Source organism: Chiloscyllium punctatum, chromosome 17 (genome assembly GCF_047496795.1).
Source record: "Chiloscyllium punctatum isolate Juve2018m chromosome 17, sChiPun1.3, whole genome shotgun sequence".
In the NCBI taxonomy this organism is placed as follows: Eukaryota; Metazoa; Chordata; class Chondrichthyes; order Orectolobiformes; family Hemiscylliidae; genus Chiloscyllium; species Chiloscyllium punctatum.
The window spans coordinates 58,250,665-58,278,155 of record NC_092755.1 but is presented as its reverse complement, the minus strand read 5'-3'; the positions used below and the strand labels follow the sequence as shown (position 1 = coordinate 58,278,155).

General features: G+C 44.1%; 1 protein-coding gene across 3 annotated transcripts in view; it reads right to left on the bottom strand.

Moving 5' to 3' along the window:
• Window positions 1–27,491, bottom strand: part of LOC140487875 (calcium-binding protein 1-like) — a 121,064-nt gene that overhangs the window by 29,980 nt on the left and 63,593 nt on the right. Inside the window, exons 1-2 of one of the 3 annotated variants that reach the window (XM_072587247.1) lie at window positions 23,583–23,941; window positions 22,796–22,990 (exon numbers count right to left, since the gene is read on the bottom strand). The exons of 1 other annotated variant lie outside the window; for it this stretch is intronic. In XM_072587247.1, the coding sequence (XP_072443348.1) occupies window positions 22,796–22,990; window positions 23,583–23,627 (240 nt within the window). In that variant the 5' untranslated portion in view covers window positions 23,628–23,941. Of the gene's footprint in view, window positions 1–22,795; window positions 22,991–23,582; window positions 23,942–27,491 lie in introns of those variants that run through there. One more of the 3 variants, XM_072587248.1, reaches the window with a different exon arrangement.

Sequence of the window (27,491 nt, the reverse complement as noted above, 5' to 3'; positions counted from 1 at the left end):
CCTGCAAATTCTCCTCTTCCATTTATAACTCCTCTGCCATCCTGAGTCTTTGTAGCTAACAGGAGAGGATTTAGGACAATTGATAACGGGTGAATGATTGCCATTAGGCTAGCTTTTAACCCCATCATTTTTTTAAAAATTGATTTCAAATTTCACCATCTGGCCAAGTGTTCTTGTAGTGCAGTGGTAATGTCCCTACCTCCTGGCCAGGAGATCCATGTTCAAGTCCCACCTGCTCCTGACATCTCTAAACAGGTCAGTTAAAATATCTTCACCATTAAGCCATGCTGGGATTTTGAATCTACATACTCGGGTCTAACTGAGATTACTAAACCAGTGACATTATCACCAGCTCACTGGAGTGAAGATACTGGTCAATCAACTGGGACAGTGTCAAACTGAGAGACAGTTGTGCTATCAATGGATTAATAAACCAGGCCTTAAGGACATGGGCTCAAATCCAGACATGTTTTAAATTAAATTAACAAGTCTGGATTTGAACTCCACAATCTGCTCTGAGTGGTGTTCATTGGTGGGAAAGTTGGGAAAAATCAAATTAGATAGCCAGCAAGGAACCTCTCAACATGGAACACTACAGGCCCTTCAGCCCACGATGTCAAGCAGAGCATTTATCTTCATCTAAGATCAATCTAACCTACACACTCCTCAATTTACTGTCATCATGTTCTTGTCCAGCAGTCACTTAAATGTCCCTCATGCCTCTGACTCTACTACCACTGCTGGCAGTGTATTTCATGCAGGCACAACACTGTGTAAAGAACCTGCCTCTGTCATCTCCCCATTACCTCCTCCAATCACCTTAAAATTATGACCCCCTTGTGACAGCCATTTCTGCCCTGGGCAAAAGTCTCTGGCTATCTACTCTAACTATGCTTCTCATTACAGTGTACACCTCTATCAAGTCACCTCTCTTCCTTCTTCTCTCCAGTGTGAAAAGCCCGAGATCACTCAACCTCTCTTCATAAGACAAGCCCTCCAATCCAGGCAGCATCCTGTTAATCTCCTCTGCACCCTCTCTAAAGCATCTACATCCTACCTATAATGAGACGACCAGAACGGGACACATTCTTCCAAGCGTGGTCTAACCAGGATTTTATAGAACTGCAGCATAATCTCGTGGTTCTTAAACTCAATCCCCATGTTAATGAAAGCCAACACACCATATGCCTTCTTAACAACTCTATCAACTTGGATGGCAACTTTGAGGGATCTATGTATGTGTACCCCAAGATCCTGCTGTTCCTCCACACTGCCAAGAATCCTGACTTTAAGCCTGTATTCAGCATTCAAATTCACCCAGTCAAAACAAATCACTTTGCATTTATGCAGGTTGAACTCTGTTTGCCACTTCTCAGCCCAGCTCTGCATCCTGTCAATGTCTTGTGGCCTACAACAGCCCTCAACACTATCTACAACACCACTGACATTTGTCATTGACAAACTTACTGACCCACCCTTCCACTTCTTCATCCAAGTCATTTAGAAAAACTATAGAGCAGAGACCCAAGAACAGATCCCTGCAGGAGACCTCTGGTCACCAACTTCCAGGCAGAATACTTTCCATTCACTACCACTCGCTGTCTTCTTTCAGCCAGCCATTTCTGTATCCAGCCAACCAAATTTCCCTCCTAACTTCCTGAACATCAAGGACAGAAATTCCATTTTCCAACCCGATCAGACAAAATTTTCACTATTGAGCAGCACGAAGCCTATTTGCATCAATTAGCTTGCATTAACATCTCCTTAACTCACCTCATTAATATGCATCATTCCCAGCCTGCAAAGAAACTAGACGGCAATTCCCAACATGAAAGTCGATGCAATTATCCGAGGAATTCCAGCTCGCTGCTTGCTCTTCCCAATATCCATTATTGGCACCAATACCAATATCTCAGGGCACACATCATGGACAGTAACTACTCACACCCTTACACATAGACCTTGGCATCCAAAACACTTCATGGCACATCCCCAAGGCAGTACGGTTCTCCATTTCAATGCTGCACCTTGGGGCACACTGGCACCTCTCTGTAACACTGCTGCCAGGGCATTCTGTCCTCAGGGGCAAGACAGCTACCTCATGGGTCAGACCAGACCACATCTCAGGAGTGCTCACTTACTCTCATAGAGCTCACTCACTTTGTGCTTATTACAAGACCCGGGTACAGTGTACTATATATCCAGATCACTGAGCCCAACATTGATGTTTCTCTCTACAGATGCTGCCAGACCTGCTGAGTTTCTCTAGCAGTTCCTATTTTTATTTTTGTTCACAATACCCTTGCCTTCCCTTTAGCCCAAATGGAAGGCCAGGCAGCTTGTTGTGTTTACCATCAGGTGATGTTACTTCACAGTGCCACTCTCACACCCACGCCATGTGCTTATGCAGCAAACACACGGTGTGCGCCTCAACCAAATGGCCAGGTTTCAAAGCCAGAGGGGAGGTGTTTTTAGGCAGGTGAAGGGGTAACAGCCTGCAGGTATCCCACACAGTCCATCAAGGACATCGTCTGATACCAGTCCAGGAACTTGGACACAATCATTCAGTCACGTGGGCAGTCAGATTAAGGGGGTCCATCTCACTATCATCCGGGGAGTTGGCTACACTCAGTCCTGCGAGCCCAGTGCAGCCAGTCTGAGGAGTGACTGGAAGGTAGTCAGGCATCTACACAGAGGCTCACCTGAGTCTCATCTGTCAGCGTTCGGGGCTGGCTGTTTCAGTCAGTCAGGGTGGTGGGGGTGCTCAGCAACAGTCAGTTCTGGGGATCCTTCCACTAAAAGTTGAGAGGTAGGGGGTTAGCAGGGGCCATTACTGTGAAAGAGGAACTGGGGAACGCAATTGTGGGGATCGGAGGCAGAGTGCTGGGATACAGACAGGATAATGGGGCAACTTATGATAGAGCATTGAAGGAACAGGTGGAATGTAGAGTGGAGGGGGATCATCAATAGTCAACAGCACTCTGGTTTTATCTCGGGCTGGGGTGATGGGAACTCAATGGACTACCATATCCGGTATGTTGTCTGGTTTTGCCTGGAGCTGGGGAGGTAGTGGGGAGTTGAATAAAGGCCAGCTTGGGTGGGAAGGTGGCCAATGGATAGGGTGAATAGCCAAGGTCTTTCCCTAGGTTAGGGGAATCCAAATCTAGAGGATATAGGTTTAGGGTGAGAGGGGAAAGATGTAAAAGGGACCTAAGGGGCAACTGTTTCATGCAGAGGGTGGTGCGTGTATGGAATGAGCTGCCAAAGGAAGTGGTGGACACTGGTACAATAACAGCATTTAAAAGGCATCTGGATGGGTATTTGAATAGGTAGGGTTTAAAGGGATATGGGCCAAGTGCTGCAAATGGGACTAGATTAGTTTAAGATATCTGGTCAGGATGGATGGGTTGGACTGAAAAGGTAAAAACAAGGACTGCAGATGCTGGAAACCAGAGTCTAGATTAGAGTGGTGCTGGAAAAGCACAGCAGGTCAGGCAGCATCCGAGAAGCAGGAAAATCGACGTTTCGGGCAAAAGCCCTTCATCAGGAATGGAGGCAGGATGCCTGCAAAGCTGTATGCTACTTTCTCCCCACCTCCACCCCACTCCCATTTATCTCCCCACTCTGCAGGCCTCCTGCCTCTATTCCTGATGAAGGGCTTTTGCCCGAAACGTCGATTTTCCTGCTCCTCGGATGCTGCCTGACCTGCTGTGCTTTTCCAGCACCAGTCTAATCCAGGGTTGGACTGAAAGCTCTGTTTCCGCGCTATACAGCTGTGTGTCTCGAAGTTCAAAGCCAATGGAGTTGATTTGGAGGGCTCCCGAGATGGCAGTGTGTCGATTTGAGGCTTCACGGAGAGTAAGAGACTGAGACAGAGGCCCACTGTGTGAGGGGCGAAAGTTGTTTGCTTCCATCGTTCCGGAAATGACAAGTGCACGATGAGGCTGAAAATGGCCACCTGTGCTCCCAGGAGCAGGGACGGTATTTGCTTCGCTCTGTCAGGCAGAGGGCTGCATCTCTGGGGCAACGAGAGGCCCTTTAAAGGCCATGAGGATTACCTGACAGCCGGACAGCCCAACTGAAGGCCACTGGCGGATACAAAATGCTGCCTGAACCTGCGGATATGGAGCACAAATCCAGGCCTCATTTCCTCACCACGTCATGCAGCAGGGATCAACGATCAATCCCACAGGTTGCTCTGATGCAGGAGCACTGTTGCTGCAGTCTTGGTTCTAACAAATTTGTTAGAATCTTCTTTGAGGTGTGTGGACGAGGGAAGTTCAGCTGACATCACTTATATGGATTTTAGCAAAACCTTTGACAAAGTCCCTCATGGGAGACTGACTGAGTAGGTTAAAGCAGATGGAATTGAGGGAAACTTGGCGAGATGGATCAGAAGCTGGCTTAGCAAAAGGGTCATGGGAGAAGGTTGTTTGAGTGACTGGAGGTGCATGTCCAGGGCTGTACCACAAGGATCAGTACTGGGACCCTTATTGTTTGTTATATACAGAACAGATTTAGATGAAAATCTGGAGGCAATGTTAAGCAAGTTTGTAAGCAACACCGAGATTGATAGATGGGTTATTAGTGAAGAAGATGGTTGTACGCTTTAGGAAGATATAGATGGATTGGTCTGATCAGCAGACCAGTGGCAGTGGTATTTAACCCTAATAAGGGCGAGGTGATGCACTTTGGAAGAAGAATCAGGGTGAGGGAGTATTCAATGAATGGCAGGACACTGGGCAGCTTCAAGGACAGAGGGACCTTGGGGTAATTATTCACAGATCCCTGAAGTCAGCAGAGTATGTGGATAGGATAGGTAAGGCAGCATATAGGACACCTACTTTCATCATTCATGGCATAGAGTATAAGAGAAAGGAGGTGATATTAGAGTTATACAGAGCTTTGGCCCGACTACAACTGGAGTACTGTGTGCAGTTCTGGTCTCCTCTCTACAGGAAGGATGTGATAGCCCCGGAGGGAATACAGAGGAGGTTCACCAGGATGTTGCCTGGGATGGAGAAACTGAGCTATAAGGAGAGACTAGATAGGCTTGGATTGTTTTCTTTCAAACAGAGGGGGCTAAGGGGGGACACGAATGAGGTGAATAAGATTATGAAGGGTACGGACAAGGTAAATAGCCAGCAGTTGTTCCCCTTTGTTGAGGGGTCAGTCACGAGAGGGCACAGCTTTAGGGTAAGGGCAGGAGATTCCGCGGATTTGGGAAATGGTGAGAAGTGATGGCAGTTGGTGAGAATCTGGAATACACTGCCTGGGAAGGTAGTGGAAGCTAGAATTAGATTAGATTACTTACAGTGTGGAAACAGGCCCTTCGGCCTAACAAGTCCACACCGCCCCGCCGAAGCGCAACCCACCCATACCCCTACATTTACCCCTTACCTAACACTACGGACAATTTAGCATGGCCAATTCACCTGACCTGCACATCTTTGGACTGTGGGAGGAAACCGGAGCACCCGGAGGAAACCCACGCAGACACGGGGAGAATGTGCAAACTCCACACAGTCAGTCACCTGAGGCGGGAATTGAACCCAGGTTTCTGGCGCTGTGAGGCAGCAGTGCTAACCACTGTGCCACCGTGCTGCCCCTAGAAACCTTACAATCTTTCAACAATATTTGGATGAATGCTTCAAACATTTAAGGATACGGGAGATGTGCAGGAAATTGGGATTAGTGCTAATGGTATTTGCAGTAGTTTCAATGGTAGTTATGTCGGTGCAGATTCAATGGGCTGAAGGGCCTCTGACCTGTTTGACTCTATAAGAGGGAAGAGAGCTCACAGCAGCAGAAAATTCTGAAGGAAGGGATAATTCAGCAAATATTGCCAATGTGACAGCACACTTGTCACAAAAGCTTACTGTGAAGAAGTTTGAAAATAGTAAGTAGCAGGCTTTACCTTGGTCTGAGTTCATGTCAATTCCTTACAAGTGGTACCGGCTCACTTATACCTGAATAACCTTGAACCACACCCACTAAATGCCTTATAAATTACCAACTCGCATTTATATGGCAGCACAGTGCCAGGACATTATGGGACAATGACGGAAATTACAGCCACTGTCAGAATGCAATGGAGCCACTCTGCTCCTGTTCAGCTGTGATCGCATAGCAACCAGGAACGTCCCGGACAGCACAATGTTCTGGGACAAATACCACGTGTGTGCAGCCACATGATGAACTTCAAAAGGGATCACTAAATTTTAAAAGGGAGCACTGACTGCCAATTAGTGCAGAGTAAGCTCCCAAAATAAGCGTTGAGATTCAGGACCAGCTAATGTGTTTGATCAATGTTGCCTGAAGGGTAAGTACAGGCCAAGCCAACAGGACGAGCGTTTCTTTACAGTGCCTTACCAGGTTTGCTGATGCCCTCCTGAGAGAGCAAATGGCTCAATTTAACATCCCAACCAGAAGGTGAGACCTCTGACACAGCAGCGCATCCCTCAATGCTGCACTGGAGAGTCAGCCTGGACTATGCGCTCAGGTCTTCCGATTCAGATGTAAGAGTGTTGTCTGCTAAGTCAAGACTGGGAACTGAAATGGCACCAAATGAGGGTCAAATTGTTCAGTCCCCAGCACGATATCCTACCGTTGTACGAGCACACACCATGCAGAATGCTGAAAGCTGCTTGCAGTAACTGCAAACAAATCAATGAATGAAAATGACAAAGACTGCAAGCCCTTGATTGTACAATCCTTCCTCCTGTCTTTATAACCACAGCATTCGCGTCACAGATCACTGGAGTTAATTCTGTTTTCTGTCTGTAATTTAGTGCAGTGTTCACAAAGTACACTCTATATCACTGCACCCACATTTGTTTGGTTATGTAGTGTTTAGATGAATTGGTTTGCTCAGACAGACAATAAAAATCAAAATACGATAACTGATGTCCAGGAGAGATCAGAAGGGAATAAATTACAGAGAGAGGTCAAGATGACTTAATAAACACGAAGAACAAAGCCAGTTGACATCCATTGTATGAATTACCAGAGAACAGAATAGCCCTGAGGTTTCTGCATTGCATTTGTTACGTTTATCACAACTTCCACAGTGTTTTTCCTCAGGCTGCACTCCATGCCTCTGGGGATATATAGCTGGAGAAAATTACTCGGAGAGTGGAAAACTTCACTTCAATGGCTATTCTTTATCTGTGACCATTTGACAGCAAGTGTCAACAGGCTGTGGAGCATGACCTTCCCTCCAAAAGGGTCCACTTTACAATGCAGTTCACCCCTCAGCAATCAGTTCAGCACCCCATCCCTGTCACCTTGCCCAGATTCAGGTTTCTGTTTCTTGGTACTTAGGGCCATCAAAGCACTAACAATCTGAGCTGGGACCAACTTGCTCAGCACAGCACTGACACTGAAACCATTCAGACTATTTGGCTTTCACACCAGGCTACCAATTTCCTCACTGACCTATCAGAAGAGTGGCCGAGAGAATGCCTTTGCTGTTTAGAGTCGGGGTATTCACAAACAGAGGCTCTCAAGAGAGGACGCAGTTCACAGTCCATACGCACCCTAGTGTGGGCTGGCCTTCATAAAGGAGTACAATTCTGACACAGTCACCATAAGACACAGGAGCAGAATGAGGCTGTTCAGCCCATCGAGTCTGTTCCGCCATTCAAACATGGCTAATATGTTTCTCAGCCCCATTCTCCTGCCTTCTCCCCAATATCCTTGATCCCCTATCTATCTTCATCGTAAATAAAATGACTGGTCTCCACAGCTGTGTGTGCCAATGAGTTCCACAGATTCACCACCCTCTGGCTGAAGAAATTCCTCCTCATCTCAGTTCTAAAGGGTTGTCCCTTCACTGAGGCTGTGCCCATGGATCTCAGTCTCTCTGACTTGTGGAAACATCTTCTCTACATCCACAAGCTCTGTCAGACTCAGAGTTCTCAACTGCTCCTCAAATGATAAGCCTTTCATCCCCAGGATCATTGTTGCAAACCTTCTCTGGATACCCCCTCCAAGGCCAGCACATCCTTCCTCAGATGCTCGGCCCAAAACTGCTCACAATATTCCAAATGCAGTCTGAGCAGAGCCTTACATTTCCTCAGCAGTCCATCTTTGCTCTTGCATTCTAGCCCTTTTGAAATGAATGTTAACATTGCATTTGCCTTCACATTGCAAGTGAACTTCCAGCTCAACCTGAACAGAATTCTGAACTAGGACTCCCAAGTCCCTTTATGCTTCAGATTTCTGAAACTTTTCCCCATTTAGAAAATAGTCTATGCCTCTACTCTTCCTAGCAAAGTGCATAACTCACAATTTCCACATTGTATTGCATCAGCCACTTCTCTGTCCACTTTCGCACCCTGTCAAACTCCTTCTGCATCCTCCCCACTTCCTCAACACTGCCTGCCCCTCCACCTGTGTGTCATCTGCAAACGTAGGAACTGAGGGCATTGCTGCTTCGTCCAGTTCATTCATGTATCACATGGATGCACAGTCCTCTGTGTAACCTGACTCATCACCAGTTACCATCCTCAAAAAGACCCTTTTATAACCACTCTCTGGCTTCTGCCACTCAGCCAATCCTCCATCTACACTAGTACCTTTCCCCCAACCCCATGGGCTCTTATCTTATTTAGCATCCCCCTGTGCAACACTTAGCCTTCTGGAAAACCCAATAAGTTACATCAACTAGCTCTCCTTTGTCTAACCTGCTCATTACCTCCTCAAAAAATTCTAACTGGTGTTCAGGCTTGACCTTCCTTTTTCAAGGTCATGCTGACTCAGCCCTACTTTACAATGCACTTCTAAGTACTCTGCAATCCCATTCTTAACAAAGGACTCTGAAATCTTATCAATAGCATATAATTTCCTGTCTTCTACTTTCCTTTCTTCTTAAATGGGGGTGTTACATAAGCCATTCCCCAGTCCTTTTCCCCTAATGTTCCACAGCTCTAAGTTATGGTTGGACCCAACCAGAACTCTATCAACAAACACATCGACTTGGATCCCATTTACCACCTGCTGAGAAAAAAAGGAAATGACATCACCATAGGAAATGACACCACCACAGGAAATGACATCACCAGCCCAAAGAAACCCAATCATATAAATAGAAAGCAGGCTACACCACAAACACTTCATCCAGAGGCTCACTGAAGATGTTAACTAGCATGGTGACGAAATGTCTGAAAACGAACCTTCCAGCTCAGTGAGCAAACCAGCATCTGGAACCTCAACCTGAGCTACAAATCTTCTCAAAACTCGGGTTAATATCAAAAGGATCCTTTACATTATGGATACATTTTCCCAGTCCAAATGTATTTACATTTTTAAAGGAACCGAATTAACTAGGGCTTCTTAATGTTAATAAAAAGGGTGAGCTTATGGAGTACAAAGTTAAAAATCACACTACACCAGGTTATAGTCCAACAGGTTTATTTGGAAGTAGAAACTTTCAGAGTACTGTTCCTTCATCAGGTAGCTAGTGGGGCAGGATCAGAGGACACAGAGTCTATAGTAAAAGAACAAAATGTCATACAACTGATGCGATGTATTGAACAAATCTGGATCGCTGTAAAGCTGCACCCCCATTCTAGGTGATTAAAGACAACAGCAACCTAGGTTTGTTCAATACATCACGTCAGTTGTATGACAGTTTGATCTTTTACTGTAGACTCTGTGTCCTGTGAACCTGCTCCACTAAATACCTGATGAAGGAGCAGGGCTCCGAAAGTCTGTACTTCCAAATAAACCTGTTGGCCTATAACCTGGTGTTGTGTGATTTTTAACTTTGTCCACCCCAGCCCAACACTGGCTCCTCCACGCCATTGAGTACAAAACATGAGAAAAGATAATGAAACACCACAGACAGAATAAAAGTGTGAATGGAGTAAAAAGATAACAGTTAAAAAGGCATACGAATGAGTCTGGGTTCAGTGAAGAGTGTATAATGGAACATTGCATCCACTAAGTTGGATACTAATAATGCTGCCACTGGGAGTGAAGCAGCTGATTTCAAGATTCGTGTCTCTGCAAGTTCATGACAGGTTATTGTCCTGCTCTCTTTTCAATGGTGACTTTGTGGCTGACCTGATTTCCAGCACTCTGAGTTTGTGAGCATTTTTCTTTACCTGCAGCACAGGATTGCCTAATGGTTGTCCTCAAGCTGTGACCTTCACAGCCTCTGAGTCCACACTAGTACATCAATCCTCTAATACATTGAGACTAGGGTTACAGGATGATTTAATCCCCGACCTTGTGTGTTCCTGAAAAGGTAAAACACAAATATGTCTTTTACTCGTATCCAAAGTCTGGGATATAACCCAAAGAATGACTTTCCTGTTGAGGGATAATCAGATTTTGCACTGCATCTTTCCATTTTAACTCTCGGTTTACATTTCCCTAATGCTCAGCAAATGTGACATTTATGGGTTCATATATGAACGTTTCCTCTATTTGGTTGCCTTTAGTATCAATAGCTCCTCTATTGTTCCTTAATTCTAACAAAGTAGACTTTATTACTTTAAAACAGACTCGATTAAGTTTTGGGCAGCACTGCTGCCTCACAGCGCCAGGGATCCTGGTTCAATTCCACCCTTAGGCAACTGTCTGTGTGGAGTTTGCACATTCTCCCTGTGTCTGCATGGGTTTCCTCCCATAACCAAAAGATGTGCAGATTTGGTGAAATAGCCATGGGAAATTGACTGTAGTGTTCAGGGATGTGTAGGTCAGGTGCATTAATCACGGGTAAATGTACAGTAATAGGAAGGGATCTGGGTGGGTTAATCTTCGGAGGGTCAGTGTGGATTTGTTGAGCTGAAGGTCCTGTTTCCATACTGTAGGTATTCTATAAAGTATATAATCCCTCTGCAATGCTACAATAGCTTCTTTAGTCAATACTGCAACTGGCCAACCTGTTTGCCTTCTCTACCTTTCCTAAGAGCCTTGTAACCAGGAATATTAAGCTACCAATCCTCTACATCTTTATGCTAGGTCTTTGTTGTTGCTGTTAAATCATTTTAACATGTATTGTTTCACCTTAAGTACCAAAAGATGCATGAATTCATCTAAGCTCCAAATCCAGAGAGAACTGCCTGACATTTACCAACCAATTCAGTGCTCCCACTTCTGAATTATTCTTCACTTTTGTACAATGACTGTCCAGTAGTCAGTGTACCTCGTTTGTCCTCAAATATGTTTCATCCTGGTGTCCATACTGCTAGTAAATTAGTTGATGCCCCACCTTCATCACTATGGTAGCTAACTTTCCCTGAGCAAGTCCCTTCCTACTGATTCAATACCTGCCTGAACATCCACTGGATTAAAACAATTCTGACATTTAACAGATATAAGATCATTAAGTGTTGTATTGCAATAGGTGCAGGGCAGACAGCACAGCATTTCAGATGCTCTGTATCAATACCAACTGTGGTAAAGTTCAATAGTGTATTAACCCTCTCCATGGACAGTGCAGTGATACCAACCCAGAGGTGATAGCAAACTTCCCGAAAAGAGAAAGTGGTTGAAAGATACTTCAAGTAAAGCAGTGGTAGCTGTTTGGACTGCAAACTGAGCTTCAGATTCTTGCATTTATGGTTGCAAGCTTGACTTATATAGTCTGGCAGCATCTGAGGAGAGAAATCAGAGAGAACGTTTTGGGTCCAGTCAGGAAAGGTCACTCAACCCAAAATGTTAACTGATTTCTCTTCACTGATGCTGCCAGACTTGCTGAACTTTTCCAGTAATTTCCAGTTTTGTCTCGGATTTACAGCATCTGCAGTTCTTTCAGCTTTGACTTATACACTCAGACATTTTGCACGGTCCAACCAGTCCATGCGAAATAGAATCCCAAACTAAACCAGTCCCACCTGCCTGCTCCTGACCCATATCTCTTCAAACTTTTCCTATTCATGTACTTAGTTCAGTGTCTCAAATCCATCGCTTCCTCTAGAAGTTCATTCTACACGCGAACAACCACCTGTGTACAACATTTGCCCCTCATGCCTTTTTTAAACCTTTCCCCTCTCACCTTAAAAATATGTATTGCAATCCCCAACCCTATGGAAAAAAACACCTACCATTAACCCTATCTATATCTGTCGTGATTTTACAAACCTCTATAAGGTCACCCCTCAACCTCCTGCGCTCCAGTGAAACAAGTCACAGCCTTTCGTTATAACTCAAACCTTCCATTCCCAGCAACATCCTGGTTAATCTCTTCTGAACCCTCTCTAAGCTCAATAATATTCTTCCTATAACATCCTCAACAATATCCTTTCCACACAGAGAGTGGTGCATGCATGGAATGAGCTGCCAGAGGAAGTGGTGGAGGCTGGTACAATTACAGCATTTAGAAGACATCTGGATGGGTATATGAATAGGAAAGGTTTAGAGGCATATGGGCCAAGTGCTGGGAAATGAGACTAGACCAGGTTAGGATAACTGGTCGGCATGGACAAGTTGGACTGAAGGGTCTGTTTCCATGCTGGACATCTCTACGATTCTATGAATGGATGTTCTGAATCAATCAGGTTCAGCATCCTTTTGCAAACCCTGCATATACTATTACAAAGTTAAAAATCACACAACACTAGGTTATAGTCCAACAGGGTTTATTTGGAAGGACTAGCTTTAAGAGCACTGCTCCTTCATCAGGTATATGTGGGACATGATCATAAAACAAAACTTGAAGCAAAAGATCACAGTATCATGCAACTTTATGATCATGTCCCATGGCTAACTGATTAAGGAGCAGCGCTCCGAAAACTCGTACTTCCAAATACAGTCATAGAGATGTACAGCATGGAAACAGACCCTTCAGTCCAACCCGTCCATGCCGACCAGATATCCCAACCCAATCTAGTCCCACCTGCCAGCACCCAGCCCATATCCCTCCAAACCCTTCCTATTCATATACCCATCCAAATGCCTTTTGAATGTTGCAATTGAACTAGCCTCCACCACTTCCTCTGGCAGTTCATTTCATACACGTAACACCGTCTGTGAGAAAAAGTTGCCCCTTAGGTATCTTTTATATCTTTCCCCTCTCACCCTAAACCTATGCCCTCTAGTTCTGGACTCACCGACCCCAGGGAAAAGACGTTGTCTATTTATCCTATCCATGCCCCTCATAATTTTGTAAACCTCTATAAAGTCACCCCTCAGCCTTCGACGCTCCAGGGAAAACAGCCCCCAGCCTATTTAGCCTCTCTCTACAGCTCAAATCTTCCAACACTGGCAACATCCTTGTAAATCTTTTCTGAACCCTTTCAAGTTTCACAACATCTTTTCAATAGGAAGGAGACCAGAGTTGCCTGCAATATTCCAACAGTGGTCTAACCAATGTCCTTTACAGCCGCAACATGACCTCCCAACTCCTGTACTCAATACTCTGACCAATAAAGGAAAGCATACCAAACACCACCTTCACTATCCTGTCCACTTTCAAGGAGCTATGAACCTGCACTCCAAGGTCTCTTTGTTCAGCAACACTCCCTAGGACCTTACCATTAAGTGTATAAGTCCTGCTAAGTTATTCCATGAAATCTAACCTTGCTAACCAGTTTCCCATGGGGAACCTTGTCGAATGCCTTACTGAAATCCATATAGATCACATCTACCGCTCTGACCTCATCAATCCTCTTTGTTACTTCTTCAAAAAACTCAATCAAGTTTGTGAGACATGATTTCCCATGCACAAAGCCATGCTGACGACCCCCGATCAGTCCTTGCCTTTCCAAATACATGTACATCCTATCCCTCAGGATTCCCTCCAACAACTTGCACATCACCGACGTCAGGCTCACTGGTCTATAGTTTCCTGGCTTGTCCTTACCACCCTTCTTAAACAGTGGAACCAAGTTAGCCAACCTCCAGTCTTCTGGCACCTCACCTGTGAGTATCGATGATACAAATATCTCAGCAAGAGACCCAGCAATCACTTCTCTAGCTTCCCACAGAGTTCCAGGGCACACCTGATCAGGTACTGGGGATTTATCCACCTTTATGCATTTCAAGACATCCAGCACTTCCTCCTGTGAAATATGGACATTTTACAAGGTGTCACCATCTATTTCCCTACAGTCTATATCTTCCATATCCTTTTCCACAGTAAATACTGATACAAAATACTCATTAGTATCTCCCCCATTTTATGTGGCTCCACACAAAGGCCGCCTTGCTGATCTTTGAGGGGCCCTATTCTCTCCCTAGTTACCCTTTTGTCCTTAATGTATTTGTAAGAACCCTTTGGATTCTCCTTAATTCTATAAACCTGTTGGACTATAACCTGGTGTTGTGTGATTTTTAACTTTGTCCACCCCAGTCCAACACCAGCACCTCCACCTCATATACTATTACAGTCTGTACACTTATATCCTTGTTCTGACTCAGTAGTGCTCAGACAACAAAAGGATCTGCATCTATTGTTGACTTAAACATATAGTCTGAAAATGTGCTCTTGAAAAAAAGAAACTTTGATCAACTGAGGTCTTAATTCTCTCGTGGCCAAACAGTTACACCTCCCAGCATGGGGTTAAACAAAAATTATAAAACAGCAGACTCAGTACAACAGGGCAGTGTGAGAATCAGTTAAGGCTGCACTGGAAGCAGGTTACAGCTCAGGACTGCTCAGGCGAACAGAAGGCAGAACAGACAGACTAGTGAATGCTCCGAGCAGTACTTCAGCTGACCTGTTGTTCCCCGTTTTCAGATTCAGGACATCACCAACTTGCACTGATAAAGCACCTTTAATGTAGTGAAACATCCCAAAGGCATCTCCGGGGGATTCTTGTCAAAGAAAATGTGGCAGCAAGCCAAGTACTTAGCTATTAGCACAGATGAGCAAAAAGCTTGGTCAAAGAGTTCTGTTTTAAAGAGTACTTTAAAGGAACAAAGCAGTAGACCATTCAGCTCCTCAAACTTGCTGCATCTACTCAAGAAGATCACGGCTGATCTTTTATCTCAATGCTATTTTCCTGCACTACCCCTTGATTGTTACTATCCATCAATCTCTCTTGTAAATATTCAATGACAGAGTTTCCACAGCCTTTTGGGGTAGAGAATTCAAAAGATTCAGCCTCATCTCCAACTTAAATCTCTTAATCTGACTGCTAGATCCTGTACCGATAGTCTATCAAGACCAGTAAAGGTTTTCTATGCTGTTGTAAGCAGACGAGGTAGGTGGACAGAGCGATTGACAATGGAATTCCAGAGCTTACCTAGACAGCTTAAGTCCTAACTGCCGAACATGTCCTGGGTTATTTCAATAATAAAGTCCTCTTTTCACATTTGCTTGACCCCTGACCAAGAGGATAGGTTAGATACAATGCAGGTTTGGGAAGGGGCAGGCTGCCAGAGAGGAGGAGAAGGCAGGTCAGAACATTGCCTCCTTCTGACAAATGTGCCCAGATGGATGTCAGTCCAGTCTTCAGAAGGTGCACAGACACAGTCTTCTGCTCAATGACCAGGAGACATTCAGCTCCCATCCTCACTGTCTTGTCAAAATAAAAGAGGAAGTGTTTTGCTTACTGCATGAGTAAGCTTTAGATGCAAGTATTGCAAAAAGCTTGTGTTATAAAAGGCTTGAATGCCACTTACTCACAGTGCCCCAAAATTGACCCAGCCCTGAATTCAAACCTCAGAAGTGACGCAGATGAAAGTTAACAAAATGATTTTGTCCAGACTAGATTCTCATAAACCACGGGTGACTGGCAAATGGTGAACCAGATTGGTTCAATAAATGTTCACATGAACATACATACACAGACCTGTAAGACATTCGCAGGCAAATTGGTATCTTTGTTTGACCAAGATTTCTTTAAATTCAGGATCAGTTACCATTCCATTAAAGAATGCCACAAAGTAAAAACTTTACTCTGGGAGAAGCTACATTAAGCTACTCGTGTGCAACAACAGTCTTAGGAAACAATCCATATGACAAAACCTGAACGTTGAGATGTTATAATACACTGCCATTTGTGTGAAATCTATAATGTGAATAGAAAATTAATGGAAATACACAGGAAGCTCCTCACTTGACTACCAGTTGCCAATGCCACACAGATTCTAATGTTATGGACGAGACCAAACCCCTCAAAGTGTATTAAGAAGATAGCCTCAGGGGATCTAAGATGGCAGCAATCTGAGAAGATCACACTGCAGAGCTTCGCATCGCAGCAGGAGCAGTATGGTCCTTTAATCCACCCAACCCAGGTCATCAGGATCTCTTGGGGCGTTGGAAAGATTGTGGAGCCCCAAGAAACATTTTAAAATTGACTTACCTGTATTTTTAGCTGTCCAGAAATGCCTAAAAAGGGAGGAGGGGCATCTGAGGCCGGGCCTGCAGCTCAGCCTGCAGCAGCCTCAGAGCAGATTACTCTCCGGGACCTGGTGAACCAGCTCTCGAAATCTCGCGAGATGTTGGGGAAACAGATTGAAGAGAAGCTGGCTCCAGTGCCTCTCTCATGCTGCAGAAGCATGAGCAGCAGCTGGGAGACCTGGAGAAGAGGACGGATGAGGTGGAGCACAGGGTCACAGTGGTGGAAGCTGATGCCAGTTCATTCAAGGAAGAGACCCAAGCCCTGCAGACAGCAGAAGACTGAAGGAGCTTGTGATTCAGTACTCCCTGCGATGTCCAGCAGTGCTTTGGATCACCTTAGGTGGATCGATGCATCTCTTGGACACATCAGAGAAGGCAAGAGACTTTGTGGACAAACTAACCTAATTTAAACAATTGTAGTTTGTATAAATATCGTTGCTTGGGTATGCGTTTATCATTCTGTAAAAGAAACGGAGGAAATCCGGTTGGAGCTTTGTTTTTCCCCCTTTTTTTTCCTCTGTTGATAATAATTTGGTTCAAACTATGTCTGGCGTTGGTTAAGATGTACATTTTAAATTTCTAAGCTAGGACATACCAAAGGATGGGTGGGGTATTTATTCCCTTTTTTTAAATAAAAGAATTTTTTAAATTCATATTGATATTCTATGGGGTGTTTAATCTTTTTAGCTTGTGCTTGTGATGCGGCTCTAGCTGGGAGAGGTGAAGGTGGTTGAGATGGTTAGATGCCTATTTATGGGCAGTTCGGGATGGGTAGTTGCCCCCTCTGGGCAGGGGGTGAGTTCCCCTACTCAGCGATATTGGCGCTTTATATGTTGGTTTGTTTTCTGGTTTTTGTAGGTTTTTATTTTTAATAGTTTTGTATGTTTGTTAAAAGTAGTGGTTTTAGTTTATGTAGTTTTTATATTTGGTGGACCATGTGACACTAAGGCTCAGCAATTTGTGGTTCGGGTTCCTCCACTCTAGAATTTAAATGTAATTGCAGAAGCTTATGGCTAATGATTTGATTAAATGGTGTACCTGGAATATCAAGGGAAGTCACTCGCCAATTAAGAGGAAGAATGTACTCTTGAGTCTTAGAAAGGAGAAGGTGGATATTGCTTTGTTACAGGAGATACATTTGGATGACAAGGAGCATCTGAAATTACAGCAGAATAGCTTTGACCGAGTTTATTTTTCATCATTTAATACCAGAAGTAGGGGAGTGGCTATATTGGTTAGGAAAAATCTCTCATTTAAATTGTTGGAATGTGTTAAAGACACATACGGGAGGTTTGTAATTCTTAAAGCCTTGATAAATGGGGAAGAATATGGCATTTTAAATGCTTATTGTCCCCCAGCTCATCCTCTTAAATTCTTGGTAGATGCTTTTTTAAACTGATAAGTCTCAAGTCTCGGCACATCATTATAGGGGGAGATTTTAACTGCCTCATGGACCCCACAGTAGACAGGTTGCCTAAAGGTTCCTCGATACTCTCTGCACAAACTAAATAGTTATTGGGTTTGTGTGGGGAATTAGGTTTGGTGGACTTCTGGAGGTGTCTTCACCCTACAGGGTAGGGATTTCATGTTTTTCTCCAATCCACACAGATGTCACACGAGGATTGATTTTTTTCTGACCCCTGCGGTAACCCTGGATCTGGTGGCATCCTGTACCATTGGGAATATTGCCATCTCTGATCATGCTCCAGTGTACCTCATGGTTAAAATTAAGGATGTTACAGTGGATTCAAGGTACTGGCGAATGGACCCCTTTATGCTCACGGACAGTAAGTTTGTGGAGTATTTCTCCAGGGAATTTCGGGCATTTCTAGACATCAACATAGGCTCGGTTGATAGCTCATCTGTTCTCTGGGAAACTGCCAAAGCTTATGCCAGGGGGTTAGTTATTTCATATTCCACCAGTAGGAAGCGGCAGAAGGGTGAGCAGCAACGTCTCCTTGAAGCACGGTTGAAGGCAGCCAAGAAGGCCTATTTTGACAGACCCTCGTTGGTCAAACTACAGAGGATTACGGTGCTGCGGTCTACACTAAATTCCGTGCTCACACAGACGGCAAAGCAGGAGCTGGCTTTTGCAAAGCAAAGGTTATACAAGCATGGTGACAAGCCAGGCAAATACTTAGCATACCTTGCCAGAAAGAGAAGTGCCCCACAAATCATTACAGTGATTAGGGAAGGGTCTAAGAACCTAACATGTGATTCTGAAAAGATTAATGTGGCGTTCCAGAGATTCTACTCTAAGTTATATCAGTCTGAGAATTGTGAGGAGGGGCAGGCCAAAATGGAATCCTTGTTTAGAGATCTGAAGCTCCCGGGTGTGACTCCCGAACAACAGTCCTTTCTCAATGCCCCATTATCAGAGCAAGAAGTGCAGGAAGCTGTGAGGCAGCTTCAGAGTGGAAAGGCGCCCGGTTCTGATGGACTTCCCAGTGAATTCAATAAGGAATTTATAAGTTTATTGTCAGGCCCCATGCTGAATATGTTTAATGATTCATACAGTCATGATTGTCTCCCACCATCTCTGAGAGAGGCCAATATTTCTCTTATTGTTAAAAAAGGGAAGGATCCGGAAGACTGTGCTTCATAGAGGATCATCTCGCTCTTAAATGTGGACTTTAAGATCCTCTCTAAGGCTCTTGCGTTAAGGCTGGAGACTGTGTTACCTTCTATTATTAAAGAGGATCAAACGGGCTTCATAAAGAGTCGCAGATCCTCCAATAATGTTAGGAGGCTGCTTAACGTAATTCAAGCATGCCAACAGCAGTCAATACAGGGACTGGTGATTTCTTTAGATGCAGAGAAGGCATTTGACCGAGTTGAGTGGCCATACCTTTTCTATATTCTAGACTGGTTTGGTCTGGGCGAAGTTTTCATAAGATGGGTAAAGGTTCTCTCCAGTGTACCTCTCGGGTCGGTCATTACCAACGGGGTACGATCAAACAATTTTAATATTTCTAGGGGCAGCCGGCAGGGCTGTCCCCTTTCACCATTGCTTTTTACGTTGGTGATTGAACCGTTGGCAGACGCCATTTGTGGGGGTCTCAATATATCAGCTCCAGAAGTGGGGTCAAAATTACATAAGATCTTGCTGTATGCAGATGATGTTCTAATTTTCTTGACAAATCCAACAGTCTCAGTGCCTTGCCTGATACAATGCATTCACGCGTTTGGCGCTTTTTCAAGGTATAAGATGAATTTTGCTAAATCAGAGGCTATGCCTATGGGTGGTCATACGAAAGAGGTGGCTCTTGAGAGTGACTATAGATTCCCATTTAGGTGGTCACAGGGGGGTTTTGTGTATTTGGGCGTATTCATTACTCCAGTTCTGGATTGGCTGTTCAAAGCCAATTTTACTCAATTATTTGAAAAAATTAAACAAGATCTCCAAAGATGGGAGGCACTTCCAGTCTCATGGTTGGGTCAGATAGCGCTTATTAAGATGAATATTCTCCCTCGTTTCCAAACCCTATACGGATGCTCCCCCTGATTTTCAATAAACAAACCCTCAGGAGACTGAACAGTTGGTTCAGCTCCTTTATCTGGCACCATAAACGGCCCCTCATTAAATTAGCCAAACTGCAAGTGTCTCACAGACTTGGGGGAGTAGACTTTCCAGACAATTAAGCTCGCTTTTGACCTATGTGAGTGATTGGGTTTGTGGGGACCCTCTTTCAATAGGCTAGATATCGAAGTCTCCCAGGCAAGGTGCCCCCTTACCAGTTTGCTGTTTTTGGACAAAGTGAGGACAGTTAGGGAATATTGCCATAACCCAATAGTCATCAATACCGTTAAAGCATGGAGGGCAATTCGGCAGAGGGAAGGTAATATTTACACCTTTACTGGGTATGCTGGGTTTTCAACTGGATATGATAGTTTCAGGATTTAAATGTTGGGCAGCTAGAGGTATACCTTGCATGGGTGATTTATTTGAGGGAGATGTAATGAAGTCCTTTGATCAGTTAGTACAGAAGTACGAGTTACCTAATGGAGACCTCTTTCATTTTTTTCAAGTTAGGGATTTTGTTCAAAAAAAGACCACACTTTTGACTGATCCCTCCAAATCTGACATAGAAAGAGGGGTACTAAGGGCTAAGAGTACACTCTCTGTCAGTACTTTATATCACCAATTGGGGGGTGCCACCTCAGATGAGTCTGATCGACTCTGCAAGATGTGGGAAAGAGAGCAGAGTGTTGAAGTTTCTTCAGAGGCATGGGAGGACATTTGGGAGAATGCAAGGAAGATATCAATTTGCAATTGGACCCATGCTTTACAGTTGAAGATTCTCTACAGGGTCCACTTAGCCCCAGACCATTTGTCAAAATTTAAACCAGGGGTATCTTCAGCATGCCCCAAGTGCAAGGTCTGTACAGGTACTCTTACCCATTGTCTTTGGTCTTGTGACAGGCTTCAAACATATTGGAGCGCTGTGGTGGGTGCAATGGAGAGGATTTTAGGTGTAGGGGTGGAGAAGGACCCTATTTTGCTCCTTTTGGGCCTACCCATTGTATTTCCTGCAGACTCGCATAAGGCAAAACTTTTCAATATTCTTACGTTCTGTGCAAGGAAGGATATCTTGCTAGGTTGGATATCAAAAAACCCCCCCAGGCCTGTCGGGTTGGCGGAAGATTGTTATGGAGCATATTCCCCTGGATTTTCTCACAAAGATGGTACACCACAAAACTGAGAATTTTTACAAAACATGGCAACCCTTTTTGAAATACCTGGACACAGATTTATCTGCCACACTAACAAGGGCTTTTATATAGCCGACTCATGTGTTTCATGAGTCCAATATCCAGGGAAGAGGAGCTGTGAATGTATGAGTGTTGTTTTGGCTGGGCTGAGTTATTATTATTTATTTGTTTGTTGTTAGGTATTTATTTATTTAGTTAAATAGCTAGTTTAGGTTTTTTTAAAATTTTATACTTCTCTATATATGTTTATACATTTGTATAGGAGGGTGGGTTGGGGAATTTTTTTTATTATTTGGGTTTAGTTTTGTACTATTTTTGTACTGTTTTGAATTGCATTGTTTTGTATTTGTTGTAATATTTAAAAATCTATTTTTTCTTAATAAAAATATAGCCTCGACCCTAACTTTTTTTCATTTTAAAGATAAGTGTAAGGTGTACATTTCAAATGCCATTCCATTGGTTAAACTACTTGACTTTAAGCAAAACACATTTTATTTTTACACAACAGTTAAAATACAAAGAAACTAAAAGAATGGCTTAGCTCCAGTTGAAATATTTAACAAAATTACATATATTAACTACTGCTAGTTAACTGTTCCAATGTAGTAACATCCCCTAAACACACCCTTGGCAAAGGCAAATTCAGTAAAATAGATTGTCTCATAGCAATTCTAGCAGCAGGAAAAGAATCCCAACTTTTAGCTGTAACAGAGAGGGAAATAAGAGATTCTACATCCAGCTTCAAGACCCCAGCAACTGCTGAAAGCTCAAACTAAAAATCCTGGTTTTGAGAGTTTGACCTCACCCACTCAGGCTGCTTCTATTGTTCAAACTTTATTGTTCACAACCTTCACTTTATTGGCTTTGAGCAGACTACTCTCAGTGCCTCTGTCTCTACCTCTTCATGTATTAAAAAAATGAGGACAAAATACACCTCTTAAAGCCATAATATCGTTACACTAAGGAGTCTTTACCTCCCTCAACAAAATGAACCTGGATTTACTTTTAAAGATGCAGAAGATTTAGAGAAGGGCTAAAGCTCTCAAAGGATCAGTGAAGATTAAGCCTGAGCCAGTATTAGTAAATTAAAGCTCCCTGTGAGTGCTCTGAGCTAGGAGCTGCACATCAATGAGACAGCAGATTGGAAAGTTGGCTAGTTGAAGAAACAGGAAATTTGAGAGGGATGTAATTGCCTGTAGACACTCTGTGTGTGTGTGTGTGTGTGTGTCTGTGTGGTGGGGGGGGGGGGTGGGGAGGTATTGCATTTTTGCTGAGGTTCAGATTCAACATACTGAGAATGTTATTTCAGTCTGACTTGTTAATAACAATCATATGTTGCTTCATTTTCTTTTCGAACATTTGCTTAAAATTATACTTTTGGTTAACAGTCTCCTTTAATTGGAAATAGTCCTTAAAACAGTACAGGTTGTTTACAACAAAGCAACCGGGACAGATGAGAATGAAGGTGAATTAAACAGAAGGAGGCTTTAAGCTAAATCTGTAATACAAAAGAGAGAACTTGAATCATGTCAGTGTTTCTGCTTTTATTTACATAGAGTTGGTGTACAACTGTCTCACTTACAAACATAGTGTGAAAGGCGTGAGTTCCACCTGCAAATACAGTATACCCACTGGATGTTTTCATCGGCAGACTCATTCCCAGGCTGCTGATGAAGGGGAGGGGAGAGGGAATGCCAGGGAAGGCGGCGGGGAGGACAGAATGAGGTGGTGGGGAGACACACCTCCCGGTGGACGCGCACAGTTTGCAGTCAAAGACTTACTTACAGCCTGCCTCTCTGCCAGTCCCTTCCTGAGGAAGATGCAGGCTGGCCCCAGAAGATTGTGCAGGAGTGCGCGGCTGTGAGCATGAACGACCAAAGGCTCCTCGTTCTCACTCCCTCCAGAGGACGCTGCAGCCGCTCCCACTGCATCCTCGCACGTCCTGACTACTTTGTAGCTGTTTCTGTCCTCCTGTCGAATCTTTTACCCCAATCGCCAGCACACACAAAACAGATTAGAGCCCAGCCGGCGTACATATTCACTTAATTTTCCTCTTAAAAACTCGCATGCTTTTTAAAATTTAAACTTTGAGTTAAATTTGAGTTAAATTTATTTAAAATTTGAGTTAAAAACTTCTCAACTTGCAATTCCCTTCCGTCCTCAATGCATTTTTATTTGTACTAGTGCATGCAATGCAGGTCCTGTATTTAAAACCCGCAATGTTTAATCTTCAAAATATATCTATTTGCAGGGACGTGTAGGGAAACTCGACACATGCATTGCACAGAACCGATGAGTTATTCTATAAAGCAATACTTTCTCGGACCCAGTCACGATTTAAAAAGAAAATACATGTATGTTGCAGAAAACGCGTACACTCCAATCCTCCACCTCCAGATAGTTATCTTAAATCCGAGGGCAGTCTCTCTCAGCTCAATAAACTGGTTTTTAACATGCACGCTAATATTTGTCTTGTGTGCATTAGGAGAAATCTTTCGCCGCTTGCACCGTATTTTTTTTTTGCAAAAATAAAACAAAACGAAGGAAAATTGCTTCAAATTGTGCACCTTACCTTTTCAGAGAGATTTCGAAGCGGTGACTTAACACAGTTGCCCATGTTTACTCACAGGTGGTTTACACAACGCTGGATGCTTTGTACAAACAAAGTCTTATCAAAAACATTTCCTTCCTAGGAACCGTGCCATCCAGACCACAGTGGATTCACATCAGGGTTGACTGCCTCAGGAAAAGGCAGACTCATGAATTATTGTGGTGACGAAGATGGGATTTGGAAGTGAGAGTTAGAAACTGGACCTCCTCTTCCCCTCTCCCTGTGATTATAAGAGGTACTTAAGACCTTTCCAAGATCTAACTGGGCGTCAGTGACGATGCAGTACTTGATGCGAGGCGATCTGTGCTGTTTACTAATTCAATGTGAAACTTTCCAGCACCCTCTGCCTGGGCTTTGCTCACCCCTGCCATCCCCCCTGCCATTCCCCCCCCCCCCCCCCACTCAGGCAAACCTCACACCCACCCCCTGCCCGCTATGACTGGCTCCTGTTCCATATTCCGAGTCAGCCTTCAGCCCTGAGAGGAATTCAAACTTGCAGCACATGCCTGACCTCCCCACCCCCCCACAAAGGTTGAGAGAATTACCTCCAGCGCCAGGGCTATCTTTTCAGACGTGCATTGGGAGCACCAGGTGAAGTCACTATCTCCCCTTTTCTTCAATGATTCAGAATTGCACCAATCAGCAAGTGACCGAATATCACAACTAACATGCAAGATGAGGATTTAGTGCTAAATGTGTGAATTATTTGAAATGTGGTTTTGAATTAAAGGAGGACAGACTATGGAACTCCAAAATCTGTTGGCGCTTGCAAAATGCCCATTACCGGCACATACTCAGGACTGAACCGTCCCTTTTATATTAAAAGATAAAGCTAATCAGAATGTTTTGGTGCTGGGAATCCAGCTTCCTTCCCTTTACCATAAGCAAAACTATAGAAGCAATGCAGTATCTGTCCCTGATACAGTAGTAACAAAGTGTAGTAAGTGTAGAACACAGTTTATACTGGGTGAGCAATGCCATTGCAACTTCTCACAGATCAGGATTCTTCTGGTGAATTTGCTCTGTTACATAAAACAGAGGCAACCTTGCAGTAAACAAGACCTCTACAGTACTCACTGAGCATTATCGACATTTTAAACAGAGTGGGTGAACAGAGCAGACCTTCAAAGCTCCTAGGATGTAAATATCTGTCAGTTGTTCCGTATAAACAATCCTCACCCCTTGTTGAAGACAACTTAATGCAGGCAATCCCAGTATTAAAGCTGGGGAGTTACATGTGTCTTTCCCAATTACCATTCCTGCCACTCCATTTCAGAGAGATGGAATTGGGAACATACGGATGCCCCAAGGCAGCTAATGAAGTCATTTGGATGTGTGGTCGCTGCTCTAGTGTTTAAATGCACAGCTGGATCCCACAAATAGCAATGTGATAAATGGTCATACTATCCCTTTACGATGCTGTTGATTTGTGAATACAGATTGGTCAGAATACGGGGAAACTACACCAAAAAAAATTTCCAGTGATCATTTACATCCAGCCAAATGAGCAAACAGAACTTTGGTTGACCAGCTCATTCAAGAGATAGCATAACAGACTGTGGCATGCCCCCAGTTGGCAGTTCCACAATACATGCCCAGAATATCACAACACCTCTGCTTTTGAAATAATCTCCCCGCGGGTCAAAGAAATATTCTGAGTTTCAGTTAGTTCCAGTAATGAATGTGTTACTATTTTGTTGTACATGGCTACTGGGTACATACCTAGAAATTCATCGTTGCACATTGGTCACAGGTAGTCGATTACTTGAAAACATTTTGCATGTGAAGTTATTCATATGAAGTCATGGAGTCATACAGCCCAGAAACAGGCCCTTGAGCCCAACTCACCTGTGCTGGCCAGTTTCCTAAACTACATTTGCCATTTGCCTGCATTTGGCCCATAATCCCTCGAAACCTTGCCTCTCTATGTAGCTGTCCAAGCGTCTTTTAAATGTAGTAATTGTGTACCTGCTTCAATGGTCATAGAGTCACAGAGATGTACAGCACGGAAACAGACCCTTCAGTCCAACTCGTCCATGTTGAACAGATATCCCAAACCAATCTAGTCCCACCTGCCAGAACCCGGTCCATATCCCTCCAAACCCGTCCTATTCATATACCCATCTAAATGCCTCTTAAATGTTGTAACTGTACCAACCTCCACCACTTCCTCTGGTAGCCCATTCCACACACGCACCACCCTCTGTATGAAAAGGTTGCCCCTTAGGTTTCTTTTATATCTTTCCCCTCTCACCCTAAACCTATGCCCTCTAGTTCTGGAGTCCCCAACCCCAGGGAAGAGACTTTGTCTGTTTACCTTATCCATGGTTAGCACTGTTGTCTCACAGTGTTTGATTCCAGCCTCGGGCAACTGTCTGTGTGGAGTTTGCACATTCTCCACATCTCTGCGTGGGTTTCCTCCGGGTGATCCGCTTTCTTCCCACAATCCAAAGATGTACAGGTCAGGTGAATTGGCCTTGCTAAATTGTCCACAGTGTTCAGGGATGTGTAGGTTGGGTGCATTAGTCAGGGGTTAAATGTAGGGGAATGAGTCTGGGTGGGCTACTCTTCGCAGGGTCGGTGTGGTCTTGTTGGGCCGAAGATCCTGTTTCCACACTGTAGGGATTCTAATTCTAATTCTAATTCACCCCTCAGCCTCCGATGCTCCAGGGAACACAGCCCCAGCCCACTCAACCTCTCCCTATAGCTCAAATCCTCCAATGCTGGCAACATCCTTGTAAATCTTTTCTGAACCCTTTCAAGTTTCACAACATCTTTCTGATAGGAAGGAGACCAGAATTGCATGTAATATTCCAACAGTGGCCTAACCAATGTCCTGTGCAGGCGCAACATGACCTCCCAACTCCTGTACTCAATACTCTGACCAATAAAGGAAAGCATACCAAACACCTTCTTCACTATCCTATCTACCTGTGACTCTACTTTCAAGGAGCTATGAACCTGCACTCCAAGGTCTCTTTGTTCAGCAACACTCCCTAGGACCTTACCATTAAGTGTATAAGTCCTGCTAAGATTTGCTTTCCCAAAATGCAGCACCTCACATTTATCTAAATTAAACTCCATCTGCCACGCCTCAGCCTATTGGCCCATCTGATCAAGATCCCGTTGTAATCCGAGGTAACCCTCTTCGCTGTCCACTACACCTCCAATTTTGGTGTCATCTGCAAACTTACTAAGTATACCTCTTATGCTCACATCCAAATCATTTATATAAATGATAAAAAGTAGTGGACCCAGCATCGATCCTTGTGGCACTCCACTGGTCACAGGCCTCCAGTCTGAAAAACAATCCTCTACCACCACCCTCTGTCTTCTACCATTGAGCCAGTTCTGTATCCAAATGGCTAGTTCTCCCTGTATTCCATGAGATCTAACCTTGCTCATCAGTCTCCCATGGGCAACCTTGTTGAACGTCTTACTGAAGTCCATTTGGATCACCCTATGGTTCTGTCCTCATCAATCCTCTTTGTTACTTCTTCAAAAAACTCTATCAAGTTTGTGAGACATGATTTCCCACGCACAAAGCCATGTTGACTATCCCTAATCAGTCCTTGCCTTTCCAAATACATGTACATCCTGTCCCTCAGGATTCCCTCCAACAACTTGCCCACCACCAACGTCAGACTCACTGGTCTATAGTTCCCTGGCTTGTCCTTACCACCTTTCTTAAACAGTAGCACCATGTTAGCCAACCTCCAGTCTTCCGGCACCTCACCTGTGACTATCAATGATACAAATATCTCAACAAGAGGCCCAGCGATCATTTCCCTAGCTTCCCATAGAGTTCTAGTGTACACCTGATCAGATCCTGGGGATTTATCCACATTTATATGTTTCAAGACAACAAGC